This window comes from Dermacentor silvarum, chromosome 8, assembly GCF_013339745.2.
Source record: "Dermacentor silvarum isolate Dsil-2018 chromosome 8, BIME_Dsil_1.4, whole genome shotgun sequence".
NCBI classification, from domain to species: domain Eukaryota; kingdom Metazoa; phylum Arthropoda; class Arachnida; order Ixodida; family Ixodidae; genus Dermacentor; species Dermacentor silvarum.
The window spans coordinates 171,855,959-171,871,149 of NC_051161.1; the positions used below are offsets into that span (position 1 = coordinate 171,855,959).

A 15,191-nucleotide genomic window follows, 5' to 3' on the forward strand; every position below is an offset into this window, starting at 1 on the left:
CTAACCCAGCTACGTCACCCGGGAATCTTCACTGGCACTGGCAAGGTCGACGTCGAAGACTGGCTGACGTCGTATGAGCGCGTCGGTAAGCACAACAAGTGGAATGCAACACATTTGCTGGCCAACCTTATCTTTTACTTGGGAGGAACCGCGAAGGTATGGTTCGAGACGCATGAAACCGAAATTACAAGCTGGGACTCCTGCAAGGAAAAGCTACGCGATCTTTTCGGAAGGCCTGTGGGACGTCAAATGGAGGCCAAGCAAGAGCTAGCGTCTCGTGTCCAGACACCAATCGAATCATACGTCTCGTATATTCAAGACGTTCTGGCTCTCTGCCGTAAAGCGGACGCGGACATGCTAGAGGCCGATAGGGTTGGACACATCTTGAAGGGCATCGCAGACGATGCGTTCAACCTCCTGCTTCGCAGGAACTGCTCAACGGTTGAATCCGTCATAAAGGAATGCCGGAATTTTGAGCAAGCGAAGAGCAAACGCATCGTACAACGCTTCGACCGAGTTCCCAATACGGCTGCCACTTCCTCCTGCAACGACCCTCCGGCATCACATCCGCCTGCCACGCCAAGCTTGACACAGGTCATCCGCCGCGAACTTGAGGCTATGGCTCCAAGTTCTCACTGTCCCCATACGCACGACAACATGACCATCTCGCTCATACAAGCTGTTGTCCGCCAAGAAATTGCCAACATGGACATCCAGTCTGCCGTCCGCCAACGTCCCACCCCTACCACTGCTGTCATTGCCTCTGCTGCACCTCGCCAGTTGTTCCCGAGTCGATATCGGAACCCATCTGAGTGGCGAACACCGGATGACAGGCCGATTTGCTTTGCTTGCTCCCGGGTCGGTCACATCTCCCGCCACTGCCGTAGTAGCCGCTGGTACTCCTCGCCTCGACCATACGCTGATCGCCGCTTCAACCGAGACCCTCGGTCTCTGTCGCCCCTTTCTGAACCATACCATGCCGGCCTTCCCTCTCGGGGAAACACCACTAGCCGCTCGCCCTCGCCGCAACGCCGTCAGTCCCGCTCGCCTACACCTCGACGTCCCTCGTCCCCGTCCTACGCGGGCCGCTTCTCGGGAAACTAAGCAATGCAGCCCCCGGAGGTGAGGCTGCGTTGACGACTCGGACTGCAAAACCTCTGCTGACCCCTGCTGCTCGACCGAACCTTGTTGAAATTTTTGTCCACGATCATAGTTAAAAGTGCCCGTGTAGAAACATCCTATCTGGATCAGACTCGATTGCAATCCAACGTGCCTGTGTGACAGTGGTGCGAGTTCGCCATAGATTTCGATACCTCAAGAATGTCGCATTCGTGCCACGCGACGCGATTTATGGTAAAAGCTTCTTTCTTGGTACTTGTGATGCTGCTTTCCACGGGAATTTCTTCACGCTTTTTTCGTCATGAATCCTTTGCTTCTTTTTTGTTTTTACACGCAGGGATATCGCATTGCACCACGCCACTCGCATCACTTAGTAGTGCACAGATGTTGACATACAACTGTTGCTTCATACACGTCTGTCTTCAAGCTGCCTTATTGATGAGCACAGTCGGGATGTATGCTGTTCAACTGCTTGGATATTGTAGCTTTATGCAGGACAACACCCTCTGGTGCCTTGATCTTTCATTGGTGCACTTGCTTGCATACCTGCTGCCTGTTGAAAATGGGGGCTGCTCATGTGTACAGGACTCGCTAAGCACCGACATAATGAAAATGTTGCTGGAACGTAATCTGGAATATGAAGGCTAGATTGTGAAAAAAAAAGATCCGTTTCGTCATAAGGGTGAAGCAATGAATGCGATAGCAACATTTTAGAATATTACACGAAGTGTAAGACTCGTAGCTGTAGCGGCACTATGAATGCAAGTAAACGTAAGCTTACTAAGTGAACACGCGTGGTGTGGCATGTGTAGACACATGAACAGAGAAAATTCGATGGCTGCGAGGAGCATCGGCTAGAACTACAGGGTCTTGTCGGCGTTGTCAACTTGCGTTGACTTCGTGTTCTCATACTGCGGCATGCTCATGGTGGGCACGATGTGTGCGTCCTCTTCGCACTCTTGAATTACAGGGTTTTGTCGAAGTTTTTGCTTAGCTGCGGCCTCCGGTTCTCGCAGCACCATGTCTGGCTGCCTCCGGCGTTAAGCTGCAGCACCGCACACACAGCAGAACATTGTTTCTGCATCTGAACTAATGGAGTGGTCATTGCGCATAAACGAGCCAGCCCTGTTTCATTGCAATTAGCGTTTTGTTGGGGCTTCTCACCCTGCGTTCTGACAACACGCGGGGACATGTTCGTGTGATGTGAGGGACGTGGTGCTTTGCTGTGGCAGTGACTCACCGGCAGGTATTATTTGAGCCACCATACCTTGGCTACTACGTGTGCAAAAACGATGGCACAAGCCAATAGGGTCTGTGTAGTCTGCATAGCCTGTTTTACAATTCGTTCCAGCAAGCAAAATTGTCTAACCTGAGGCTTTAGAATACAGCTTCTTCTGTGCACCAGTATCTTTGATTGGAACATGAACATGCCCAGACATCTTTTGTCATCTGGCATTCAAATTCTGACGCAAAGGAAAATTGTACAGTTAGTAATTTTCTTCTGAAATGTCCTCCCTACCTTCCCCCCGGAGCGATGTGCACGACAGAAGAAGGCGCACTTTTTCCCCGCTTTCCTCCCTTGCGTACGCGAGATTGAGCCGCGACCTCACGCTTTCACTCGCACATACAGCATACGGCACGCAGCGACGATTTTATCCCACTTGGACTTATACGGAACCTCACGGTGACGTAAGAAATGCGCCTGGAGTGTCCTTATAATAGCAAGCGCATTAAAACGATGGGTGCACTGGGCAGCGAGACCACGCAACTGCTTCGGCATGAGCCAGAAGCGCAGCGAAAGGCTGTTCTTGCCAGAGAACTGGTAGAGCTTCGGTGACTTTCTGTGTGATCGCTTTCTGCAGCACGGATGCCAGAGATGATGCAGGCGACTGCTGGTGCCCTTGTTGCTGAGAAAACTACAGTAACGATAGCTATCGTGCTGGCCATTGCGGCACTCGCTGGTTCATTAAATCTGTTCTGTGCCCTTCAACACCGTAGTGTCCTTTGACTTTGAAGACAACACGGTAGCCGGCAGACCTAGAGGCCCACCACAGAGCATCTGAAAAAGTCGCAGTTTCGCCCGAAAGGCGAAGCATTGAGTGCAATAGCAAACTAGTAGACAGCTATACAAAGTAAGGATAGTAGTTTTATCGGCCGTCTAAACTTGTAAACATTCGCTTGCTAACTAAATTAACAAGCACGGTGTCATGCGCACACAGGTAAACATGAACACATCTCGCTCGATGACCGCGGAAACTCGATGAAAACACTGGAGTGATAAAGCGTGCCAGCAGCAGCGGGCAAATTGACCTTCACGCATACGAAGCTACGGGCACTTGGCGCATGCACTCTGTACCAATCGCAGATCGCTTTGAAGATGAGGCCTCCGCGGGCGCACACTTCTGCCACATAGCAGATGGCTTTCAAGATACGGTGCCTGCGTGGCAGCTCCATCAGCAGCCGGCGCAAGAACAGAATGCATGCTCAAGCAGACATGAATATATCTTCCCCGATGATTGCCCACACTCGCTGTCAGAACGTTGGAGTGAGGAAGCGCAGCAGCAACAGCGAGTGAATTGCCCTTTGTGCTGTCTCTCGTTTCAACGTGAACTAAGCAGTGTAAACACAGAGCACAAGAGGCTATCAGCACTCAGCGCACTCTATCCCCATCGCAGATCGCTTTCAAGGTACGGCCCGTGTGGCCACACCATGCGCAGCGGCCACTACAGCAAGGTGGTAATGTCTTCACATCGACGCAGCAGAGTACAAAAACAGAGCGGCCCATGGTGTCAGCGTGACCAGTGGCCAGGGAGTAGAGATAGCAGCGACCTCGGTGAACACTCCAGACTCCACAGAAGGAACGACAATAGCCCTGGCGGCCACGATGGGCAAGCGAGAGGAAGAGCACGTCACAGTCATCATGAACCCACAAATAGCATGCAAAAATTTCGACATGTCTTCACAGCGCAAAAAACAACAGAAGAAAGAACACAACACAGACGCTGTGTTGTGTTCTTCTGTCCTCGTCTTTGCGCTGTGCAGACATGTCGATACTGAATCACCAACTGTTGGTGATTCCACTTTATTATTCAGAAATTACCAAAAGGGCCGCATTTACAAACAAGCCCTGAGCATCCTCGAGAAATTGGCCAATTTTCAAGAAGTATAGATTCTATGGGCCCTGGGACACAAGTCCCTGCCGGGTAATCTAGCGGCTCACGCCGCTGCCCAAGATCACATTCTCCGGGCTATCCTACCGGGTTCACGAGCGCCAGTAGACCCACACGATGGCGTCTCGAAAAGATACACGGAGACTGGGTAGGAGGACCTACCCACCCCCGCATCCATAACTGACCTGAGAAGAGGCGGTGATGTTCTGGAACTACAGACCGGCACATTCCTGCACGGAACCCTGCTGCACACCATGTTTCTTTCAAGTGCTACACTTACAAGTGCGCCTTCTGCTGTGCGCCCGATACCTCATGGTATGGGAGTGTGGGCACAACCCATCGATATCACCGGACCAACCGTCGAGCACTGGGAGGCCCAGCTGACAAGCCCTGGGCCGCGATTTTGTAGCAAGGCATTATGACTTGTTCTACTCTAGTCTTATCATCCACCGCTCACGGCCGGCTGATCCCATTGATAATGCGAGCGGACCGTCCCTCCGACCACTGACAAAGCACAATAAGCGCGAAAAGGCATTATGACATTAAAGGCATCGCTACAAAATACCGGCCCTGAAGACCAGTATCGTTTGGTGAGCAGGGTCAAGCTATCGGCTCAGGCCCACGTGGACTAGAGACGTCGCCCACCTCGGACGATTCCACCATCAGCTCATTTCTGCAAATAAAGTTTATTCCTCCTCCTCATCGGTGTTTATTCTGCCAAAAAAATGTCAAGTTATCAAGTGAAAAGTTGCCCATGGTTCCAATGTCATTTCACTGGCCCACTGACTGTCGAAGCCAGTCAGTGGGCCAGTGTGGAGTGGGCCAGTGTGGAACTTGTAGAGGCATTTCATGCGATTGCCTTTTATTTGTTTCCGTTAACGTTGCCATGTGTCTGCAAGTAGAGCAGCCTGTGGAAAAGCTAGAAGAGTTATAAGAACAGGTGGCAGCTGCTCTCTGTGTCCACTGGACTGGATACTGATGCATATTTAGGAGCCAGCCTGCTCGAAGGGCTTTCCAAAATTAAAAGTAGATGCTTGTTGATGCTTGTGAGTGGCCTTTGCTCAGATGCTGCACTGCCCAAGAGGTTGAAATATAATGGGCATTGTATCATCTCCAACCTAAAAGGCTTTGTTTCTGTCTCCCCAAAATCCTGCAGAAGTACACGGAGGTTCCCCAGACACCCTTGTACTCTGTGCGAGTGCTTCGTGAGGAAGGGGACCAGTGGCCTGAAGTGCAGGTGGGTCTTGTCACAACCTTCACAGTGCAATTTGAGTTTTATTTGCACATTGTTGTAGAATGCTGACAGCAACTAGAGCTTGAAACCTTTGACAACTGATAGGAGTTATTCAACTTCTGGTAGCAGCAGTGCCGATGAGAGAAACTTGGAAAGCCTTGCTTCAAGATGTGTGAAATATAATTCCACCAGAACATCAAGGTGCTGGCCGAAACTCTGCTGCTGACAGTGAGTACTTATGCCAGGTTATGGTAGAACCCTGTCGACCTTGCAGTGGGTGTTGAGATTAACCCTGACTGCCACTAAGGAGGGCACTTGCATATCAGGCATGTCGCAAACTCCTGCCTCTTTTTGAGCACCCTCATCACGTCAGCTTCAAGAACAATGACACAGGTTAGTAAGGGCTGCAGTGCCTTCTGTACAATGCATGTGTTTGCTCCCTACATATTGTACTTGCTGCTTAGTGGTAGGGAGGACATAGGCAGGGTCTATTTTGTGATGCAAACAAAGGATGTTCTTTGGTTATTATTGTTCTGTCAGATATTTGAGTTTATCGAAGCTTCCCTTTGTGGCAAAATGAGATACAAGGTTTACACTACAAGGATACAATATTTTAGCATTACTCACCTTTTATTTTAGCCCACGACCAAAAAACAAGATTGATTGCCAGTGTAGTGGCAGAATCACTTTTAATAAAATTTATTTACAGTTATTATCTACCAATAGCAGGTTTTATCACAATTACAATTTACTGTAATACATGATTGCATGCATGACACCTGTACATTGTTTATCCTTTTTTCAGTGGCTACTCTTTCACCTGCTTACAACTGTTAAAGTTATCGCTCGGTGCAAGGCGTGCCCGTGTGTGTCGGAACATTCTTAATTGCTATAGCCGATTCCATCTGCTGTCTATGTTGTTGCCGAACCTTCTATTCAGATTGCATGCACAACGCACATAGTGGTATGCATTCTGGAAAGCACGCGAGCACCAACGATGACGCTGGAGTTATCAGCAAGTCATGAATAAATAGCCGACATGTCTGACCCGTAGATCAGACTCCGACGATGCATGCATGTGCTCGTCACTATCTTTCTGCTCGAGTGTAACTTGTTTTTGTGTGCACAGGCTCACCCAATGAAGGGCTGGTTTTGTGACTTGTCGTTGTGCCACAGTCTAATTCTTTACCATCACAACAGTGTTAAATGTGGTACAGGTGCTTTTGCGTTCATGTACTGGACGCCCCCGTCAAGCTTTGAACCAAGCCCAAACCCTCAAGAGAATGCTAACATCGCGCCGGACCGTCGAGCTAGCCGTAGTCAACAAAGTCTGACCCCAGAGCACGGATTTCTACCTGTGCAGACCAGAAAGATCCTGACCAATCCAGCAGCCACGATGACAGTCCCGCTGTCATCAGTCCTGATGCAACAACCGACAGAGCCATTGACCTGCAGATCATCAATTGAGGACCCGAAAGGCTGGCTGGAGACGTACGAAAGGACTGCTACATTTAACAACTGGAATTGTGAAAACAAGCTGTGACATGTCTTTTTCTCATTGGACGTGGTTTGAGAATTGGGAATTCAGTTTAACAATTTCGGACCTGTTTCGCAGTGGCTTCCTGCAAACCTTCAGAAGTGTAGTGCTCAAGGAGCAAGCCAAAACTCTCTTTGGAAGCCTCAATCCAGCTATCAAATCGAAAAGACTCACCTATTTCACCACACCAACCCTGACATGTCCAAAGAAAAGAAAGTTTGTTCCCTTATGCATGGTGAAAATCAAGAGCTCTTCGCTGGACTTATGCGCAACCTTCCGAAGACCGCAGCAGAATTTTTGACAGAGGCATCGTGAATTGAGAAGACACTGGAAATGTGCACCAGGCAATACAATCGCTGCTCGATGCGAGACTGCACAGAAGCCCAAGCACTCTCTTTCAACAACCTGTGGGAGATTATCAGGGTCGTTGTGTGTGAAGAATTTTGGAAGATGTTCCTTTCATCGCAATCTAAAGTGGCTTCAAATGCCAACATCATCTGCGAAGAAATCCAGCAGTCACTAGGGGCTCCTGAACTGCCTCAGCCGGAAGCCCACCTCTGTGCTCCATACCGCCAGAAGCTCGTTGGCCTGTTCATGAAGGTTACGAAGAAGATGGAAATTTGGTATGCCTCGACGACCGCCTGCTTTGCTATCACTGAAGCAAGGTGTGAGACCGGGCTGGTTGGAAATCCATGAGGCGCAACAGCAGACAAAGGAAGGAAAGGCATGACGGACATTATTTTCCTAGAACACACATACCCTCACGTGATAACCTTGGCTTGGCAAAACAAAGAGAACATCGCTGATCTCTGCGTAGATTAACACAGCGTAACACCTCCTGCGCATTCCAAGTGAACGAGTACCTATTCAGATAAGGCGACAGAAGGTTTCTTGACACAGTTGCCTTTAGCAATAGCTGCGGCTTCAATTATCAGCCAGGTGCTATCGATTGCATGCTTAGCAATTATTGAGTTTCTTTTCCAGTAGCAGAGCGCAGCCACATTGGCTAGAATTTACAGCGAGGAATCCCTCTCTCCTTTTCTGCACTTTTAGATTGTGTTCATGTTATCTTACATTATTTATTTATTTACTTATTCAGCATTGATTCAGACACAGTGAAGGTCTTGGATGGCAAGGCTAAAGGCAGAACATTGTCTGCCTTACTAAGGCCCTGTCACCCATACATTGCTCAAAGGTGAGGTATCATATCATAAAATACAGTATACACACATCAATAGCATAGATTACACATACATAGCATACATTACAAACATACGTGCAATAAATCATCGTACAACTTTCTAAGTAGAAACAGCTAAGATCCAACAGAGTAATATGAATACGAAAAAAAGTTTTATATATGTATATGCAATCACAATATGAAACCGACTTAAAATAATTATGCATAAAACACACAAGAAACCAATTAGCACAATTTCAATCATTTTTTCATAGCGCTTTTAAAGCAGTTTAATGATCTCAAGTTTTGCGCAATAGTGATCATGTTAGGGTGTGTATTTACAAAGGATGGGACTAAGTATGCTAGTTATTTTCTACCGTAGTAAGGCATCTGCCCCACGCATCTTCGGCCACAGGAGAGGGGGATGTCATATACCTCACCCACTGTGCAATCAACAAATCTCTTTCTGTGCTTAATATTACATGTGCGCAATTCTTTATTAGCAGGGCATGTCCTGACATGCTACTGGGACAGTTTATGCAGAGCAGCAAAACTACAGACTCCACTTCCCGCTGTCCAATCTTCTTGAACTCGTGCGACATGCAGTGTTGGCAGGGAATAACTGCCACCTTTTGTGCTAAGTCTTGTGCTGCAGCCACTGTTATTTCACTTGTTATGCAGGGCTCCTCGCGCAGACACCAGTAGCCTTTAAACGAGCTGTCTGCACACTGAAACTCTCTCTTTAATTACGTGGTGCCAAGATTTCTTCAATGCATTCGACAAACATATATGTGCGCACCACTGTGGAGAAGTGGGCCACGTTTACTGCCGATGCCCATATCATACCATGGGGCTACAAGAGTGCCATGCTCCGCGTCGACAGCAAGGCAAATGACGTACCACATGAAATCACCGACTACCTTGCAACGACTTGGTGGAGCCCTAGACGCCGATCCCGCTCGCCGTCACCAAGCCGCTACCTGTTGCTGCAGTGCTGATCGTACACTGGCCAAACCTGTGGCTGGTCTGTCAGCCCATATCCAGAAAAATAGAAGCAGCAGCTGATGAAGGTGCAGTTGCAGTTCATCGATATGCCGAAGATCCTCTGCCACCGACACTGATGCTGCAATATACATCTCGATGACGTAGCAATGACACGCTGCCATTCAGATTGCAGGGACGCTCGACTCTCTTGCGTCCCCGTATGTTATTTTCCCCGCATGGCTCTTGAACCTTCTATAATCTGGTTTCTCTGCATAGCTGAGCGCTGCCGCCGGTTGGTGCAGTTGCAGAATAGTGCGAGAGATGGTGCGACTGTTCTGCTGTTAACACCACCCAATGGTGAGGTTACTTGGGTGCGAAAGCGAGTAGCCTCTCTCTCTTTGGCTTGGAGTCACCGGAATACTCGATCGCCTCGCACGCTGGCCAACACACTTCGCGGGTCCGTCCTATGAAAGGCTTCGAGTGGGAAACCGGGATGGACAAGCGCGATCGTTCGAACTCGCCACCGTTCGCATGACTCTACACGTGCACGATTATGCGTTAGTGTCCAGCAAGGGGGCGAACATGTTTGCTCTATATCCTGTCGCGGTGAGTTGGACTTCCTCGATTCGTCCATGCCCATCGGCATGATCTGTTAGTAGTAATCTGGCTAGCTGACATTAGTGTATGAAAGGTGCAATAAATGTGTTTGTCTACACTACTGTACTATCGTTCCTTTGCCCTAAGAGAACATTTGGAAACCCCACATCTGCCTGCCTAACATGCAGCTCCTGTGACATCAAACGATAGTTTTGACAGTTTTGCTCGGTTTGAACTGAAGCAGAGGCCTAGCGTGGATATTGATCACTATCCACGGGGGTGAGACAATGCGGCGTCATTGAACTTGTTGACATGCTAAGCCTTTTCCAAGTCTTGGAAGATCTTTGTCGGTATGAGAATCACATGGTCTGCATCCTGAGAGAGCGAGGCCTAGTGGCCACGGAGCATTGGTAAGCCTAAAGTGCGTTAATGCGGAAGCCTTGTGGGTAGTTCGAGTTACTTGCGTAAATAGCTTCTTCCACCTCTCTGACTCTGAGATTCGCAGTTCTGGGAGCTGGGTGGCCGTGATCCACTGGTGCCGCTATGGGCGGTTTAGTATTGCGGCCTGGCACTGGGCGCTCCCACACTGGGACGGTGGGCGCTGTCCGCTTGGAAGCTGTGCGCACCGAGCAGGGTAGGGCCAACTCGCATATCTGACGTCTCCTCGCATCTGTCCAATTTGCGCCCATTTTGAGTGTTGTTTTTGGATGCCGGTTGCTGTCAGGGGTAAGACTCATTAGGCCTAAGGCTTTATAATACAGCCTTTCGCACGTGGAGATACACAGCCTTGTGGATCATGGCATTGAGGTGTTGCACATTGCTTCCGTCCTTCTAGTTAGCATCGCACAAATTGAAATTGCTCGTTTGACTCAGGAAAGTGAGCTTACTCACGTGAAGTTAGCATTTGAATAGCCACCCGAGATTTCGCTAGTCGAATTAAACATTGTACCACGTCGGCGAGGCGCATGCAGGATTCCTCTCCCTTGCATTACTTCAGTGTTTGTTGAGTACGCTGAGTGTGCGTAGCGTGAGCGGAGTCACCCCTGCATGGTTTGCTGTCACCTCTACATTGTCTGCGCTGCAGCCCGGTAAAACGAGCAAGCCACCCCAGGCAATAGATGCCTGTGGCCGGTTCAGCACAGTGACTTCAACGGCCTTCAATGTTAGGCTCGCGACCCTTTGCTGCTGAGACAAGAGCTAGCAGTCACCAACGGCTACTGTGGCTCTCGCCAGCAGGGCACGTCGCCGCGTGCAATGCTTGCTTGTGCAGACTACTATGTTGCCGTTTGCGGAATTCTGGCCTGGAGTCGTGCCGTTGAGTCTGCAGCCTTCGGAGCTGCTGCTTTTACCAATGGACACTAGTGGTGTACCCCAGAGAGATTGTCGGCGTGTGAGTTATGGAGTGTCTGGACGCTAGCGCAGCCACTGCCGCATGTACTATCCCTTGTTCGCGAAAGCACGCGTTGACGTTAGACTGTGTAGCGTGTTTTCACCATAGCGATTTAAGCTTGGCGGGAAGTGGGGACGCTCGATTCTCTTGTGTCCTCTTATGTCGTTTTCTCCGCATGGCTTACACATCTCCTGTAATCCGGCTTGTCCGCATAGCGTAGTGCCGCCAGCGGTCTGTGTAGTTGCAGAGTAGTACAGAAGATGGTGTCAGTCACGTGTTGCCATTCGTCACATGCAAATGATTAGGCGTTGGTGTCCAGCATGAGGCCAACATATTCGCTCGACATCCTGGCACGGTGAGTCGGACGTCCTCGATTCGTCCGCGCACATCGGCATATTCTATTGGTAGTAATTTGGCTGGTTAGATTGGTGTATAAAAGGCACAATAAATGCCTTTTTTGATTGTTCCTACTGTGTTGTTCCTTTGTCCCACGGGCACGTTTGAGACCCCACAAGATGAAGCTCCGATGGAAAAAACATTATGCCTAATGAAGACCTGACAATGTGACATGACAGCAGCAGGATGATGCCACGCAGCCGTGATCCACCACCTCAACCTTACTATAATGTAGGACCCAAGAACTGCCGACCTCAACGTGCTTCTCGATGGCCACACAGTCACTGCTTTTGTATACACAGGAGCTGACTGCTGAGTCATGAGCGGATCCTTTGCTGCCCATTTGAAGAAATTTGACTACATAGGAAGGCCTCCAAATCCAGACAGCTGGAGGACGCCTAATAACGCCCACTAAAATCTGCATGATCGAACCTACCCAGTAGTGCACGGTCGGACCTGCCCTGCAACATTCATTATCCTGCAACAATGATCAAGAGACATATTTCAGTCACCATGTCCTGAGTGTACTTGATCAAGTCAGTATACCACCTCGCGCCAGCATTTGATTTATTTTATTAATACTTCAAGGGCATTACATGATGGGTGGGCGTTACACAGGGTGCGTACAGGTCCTTGAAATCCTTGAAAACCCTTGAAATTAAAAAGCGTGTTTTCCAGGCCCTTGAAAGTCTTTGAATTGTTTTCCTTCCTTGAAAATCCTTGGAATTTCATGAGCAATGCACTCTGATATCAACATTGCGACCTCCTTTCTGTGGTAGATCGGCGTCGATCTGACCAAATCCACATTTCAGAAGCAATACGCCACCGCGAGCACACCTGGTTCCGTTTTGCGGAACTGCACGAGAAAAAATGAAAGGCTTCACCGCGTAAAACCGCGAACGGAGCAAGAGACCCGTGCCGCGCTACGCTGCTGGCTAAGCTGGCAGTGTTTACACTGCTTTCCTCACCCTATCGTTTGTTTCACTCTTCGCCCGTCGGCTTGCCTTCCCACTGTCACTCTTGCACACGAGGGGAAGCTAAAGAGAGCAATAGTGCAGCAACCTTACGACTGATGCTCAGTGCCTTTGGGTCGAGGTTTGTTATATTATTTATGATAATACAAACGCAATAATATAACCGTATTTTCCGGTCTATAAGACGCAACCCCGTCAAAACGGCAGTCTTTCCGGAAAAAAAAAGTATATAAGTCGCACCGGTGTATAAGACGCACCTGTTCTTTCGGTAAGCGATTTAAAAAACTAAGTGACGTTTCGTTCCGGGAACGTGGGCCACACGCAAGCGTATGGGTGCCATTTATTTCCACTCCAGGCGCATTTCTGCCGTTGTGGTTGCCGCGATGTTCCGTGTAAAGTCCAAGGGTGCGATAACATCGTCCCTGCACGCCGTATGCTGCATGTGCGACTGAAAGCGTGTGACGGTGAGTCGAATCGCGCACAAGGGAGGAAAGCGGGAAGGCAGCCCAGGAGGGAGGGGGGCTGCCTGTACTCTCATAGCAACTGCGTAGTTTGCACAGCGGCGCGCGCCGTGTCTTGACAGTTATGTGCAGACGCGACGACTTCGGGGTCGATCGACTCGCGGTCGGCCTACCGCCGCTTGCGTTGCTGCTCTGTCCTTCTCGCACGGCGCTCGGGAACTTGAACACGAGAACCCGGCACCTCAATAGCGTGCACAGAATGCGTTGCAATTAAGTCAACCGGCACGCTTCGCGTGGCCATAACATTGGATCCGATTATAACGGCAGTTCTTAAAAAAAATGTACATAGGTCGCACCGTTCGGTAAGACGCACCGACAGAAAATTAAGAAAGAAAAACCCGTCTTATACACCGGAAAATAGGGTATGCTGAATGTTTTGGAAATGTTTCATGAACCAAGCCAGCTAAATACTGCAGAAGCCTGAGCAGCTGTTGTGAGTGTTCGTTGTGTTAACGTTTAATATTGCGGACTTGAGAAATAATCAAGACAAGGCATGTTTTGCAAAATTGCAATATACATCTATATAATATAATGGATGTGTAACAAGACTTCACCGAATGGTTTGGAAATGTTCGGTAAACTTGCCCAGTTAATACTGGAGAAGTCAGAGTAGCTGTTAGGAGCATTTTTGTGAACATTTTTTTTTGTATTGTGAACTTGCAAAGTGATCAAGGCTAGACATTAACATCATTGGGATATACATTTATTTCTTTTTGTTTTGAATATTTTTGGTGAACTTTACCCACCCTATACTAGAGAAATCTCGGCCGCTGTTGTAAGCGTTCATTTTGTGTTGTGATCTTGAGAAGTTATCAAAGCTAGACATTTTTATTGTAATTGTGGTGTACATTTATTTATTGTAAGTGCAGTAAAACTAGTCATTTTGGAAATAGAGTAAAGAAATCCTACATTGGATGGCGCTTTGAGTCCTTGAAAAACCTGTGACCGGTCCTGGAAAGTACTGGAATATCCTTGAATTTTTTCCATGGAAACCTGTACGACAGTGGCGCACCGACGGGGGGGGATTCGGGGGTCGTAACCCCCCCCCCCCTGAGGCCGACTTAAGCCCCCCTTTTGTTTAACCCCTTTTCTTTCCTTACGCATTTGAGTGCTGCAACTAAGATGTAAGACGCGCAATCGTCTGCACACTCGCAAAAAGCGCATTTTTTGACAATTTCCCGTGAAAAAAATCGAAATTAGTGCTGTTTAGATGGTATTGGCAAACTTTCAACCCCCCCCTGGCAGAGATCCTGGGTGCGCTACTGCTGTACGAACCCTGATTACATGATAAGTGGGCACTACAATGGCAGCAAACATGACACATCAAGTGGTACTGCCATTACTGATAGTCTTTGAAGAGAAGGTGGTGTGTTGTCACGGTAATGTGGACGGAAAGATTATTCCAGTCTTTGGCCATATGAAAAAAAATTTAAAAATTGGGAGTTGGGGGCCTGCTGGAAAGCGGTTGTATGAGCTCATTCAGGGTAGAAGGTGCTCGGGTGATTGTGGCGCGAAGAGCGATGGATTGGACAGATTGGGATGTTTTCGGCTGGTGAGGCATGAAAGAACTTCTTGTAAAAACAAAGGCATGCAGTCCTGTGACATAAGGCTTTTAAATTCAGATTCAAAAAGACAAGTCTACTTGTCAAAACGTTGGCTCCTGCTCTCACCTTCTTCTCATGTTGCTCATTCTTTTGTCCTGTCTTTTAATCGCGCTACCGCAAACCTATTCAAGGTATTAGTTAGGTTGGCTTGGTGGGGGTTGAATAGCACATTCTAATTTGGGTAATACAAAAGTCTTGTAAGCAAGGAGTTTGACTGGAGGGGGTGCAATGTGAGGTTATGACGAAGGAATCCAAGTACTTGATTAGTGAATTTTTTAATTTCACTGATGTGACGAGTCCATGTTGGATCGAGAGAAAGGTGAAGCCCGAGATATTTAAATGAGTTATGGGGCGATTTCTGATCCATAAGGACATAGCGGGCAACATTGGTGAATTCTGCAGCTATAATGAGAGGGTAGCGGTCGTCGTAATAAAGCTGAATAGGAGGTATTGAATGAAGGTAGTACAAGCCTATGCCCCATCCT

General features: G+C 48.5%; 1 protein-coding gene across 3 annotated transcripts in view; it reads left to right on the forward strand.

Moving 5' to 3' along the window:
- LOC119461843 (MAP kinase-activated protein kinase 2) overlaps window positions 1-15,191 on the forward strand; it is a 329,640-nt gene that overhangs the window by 257,923 nt on the left and 56,526 nt on the right. For all 3 annotated transcript variants that reach the window (XM_049672746.1, XM_049672747.1, XM_037723215.2), the window contains exon 9: window positions 5,446-5,526. In XM_049672746.1, coding sequence (XP_049528703.1) covers window positions 5,446-5,526 — 81 coding nt within the window. The remainder of the gene's footprint in view (window positions 1-5,445; window positions 5,527-15,191) is intronic.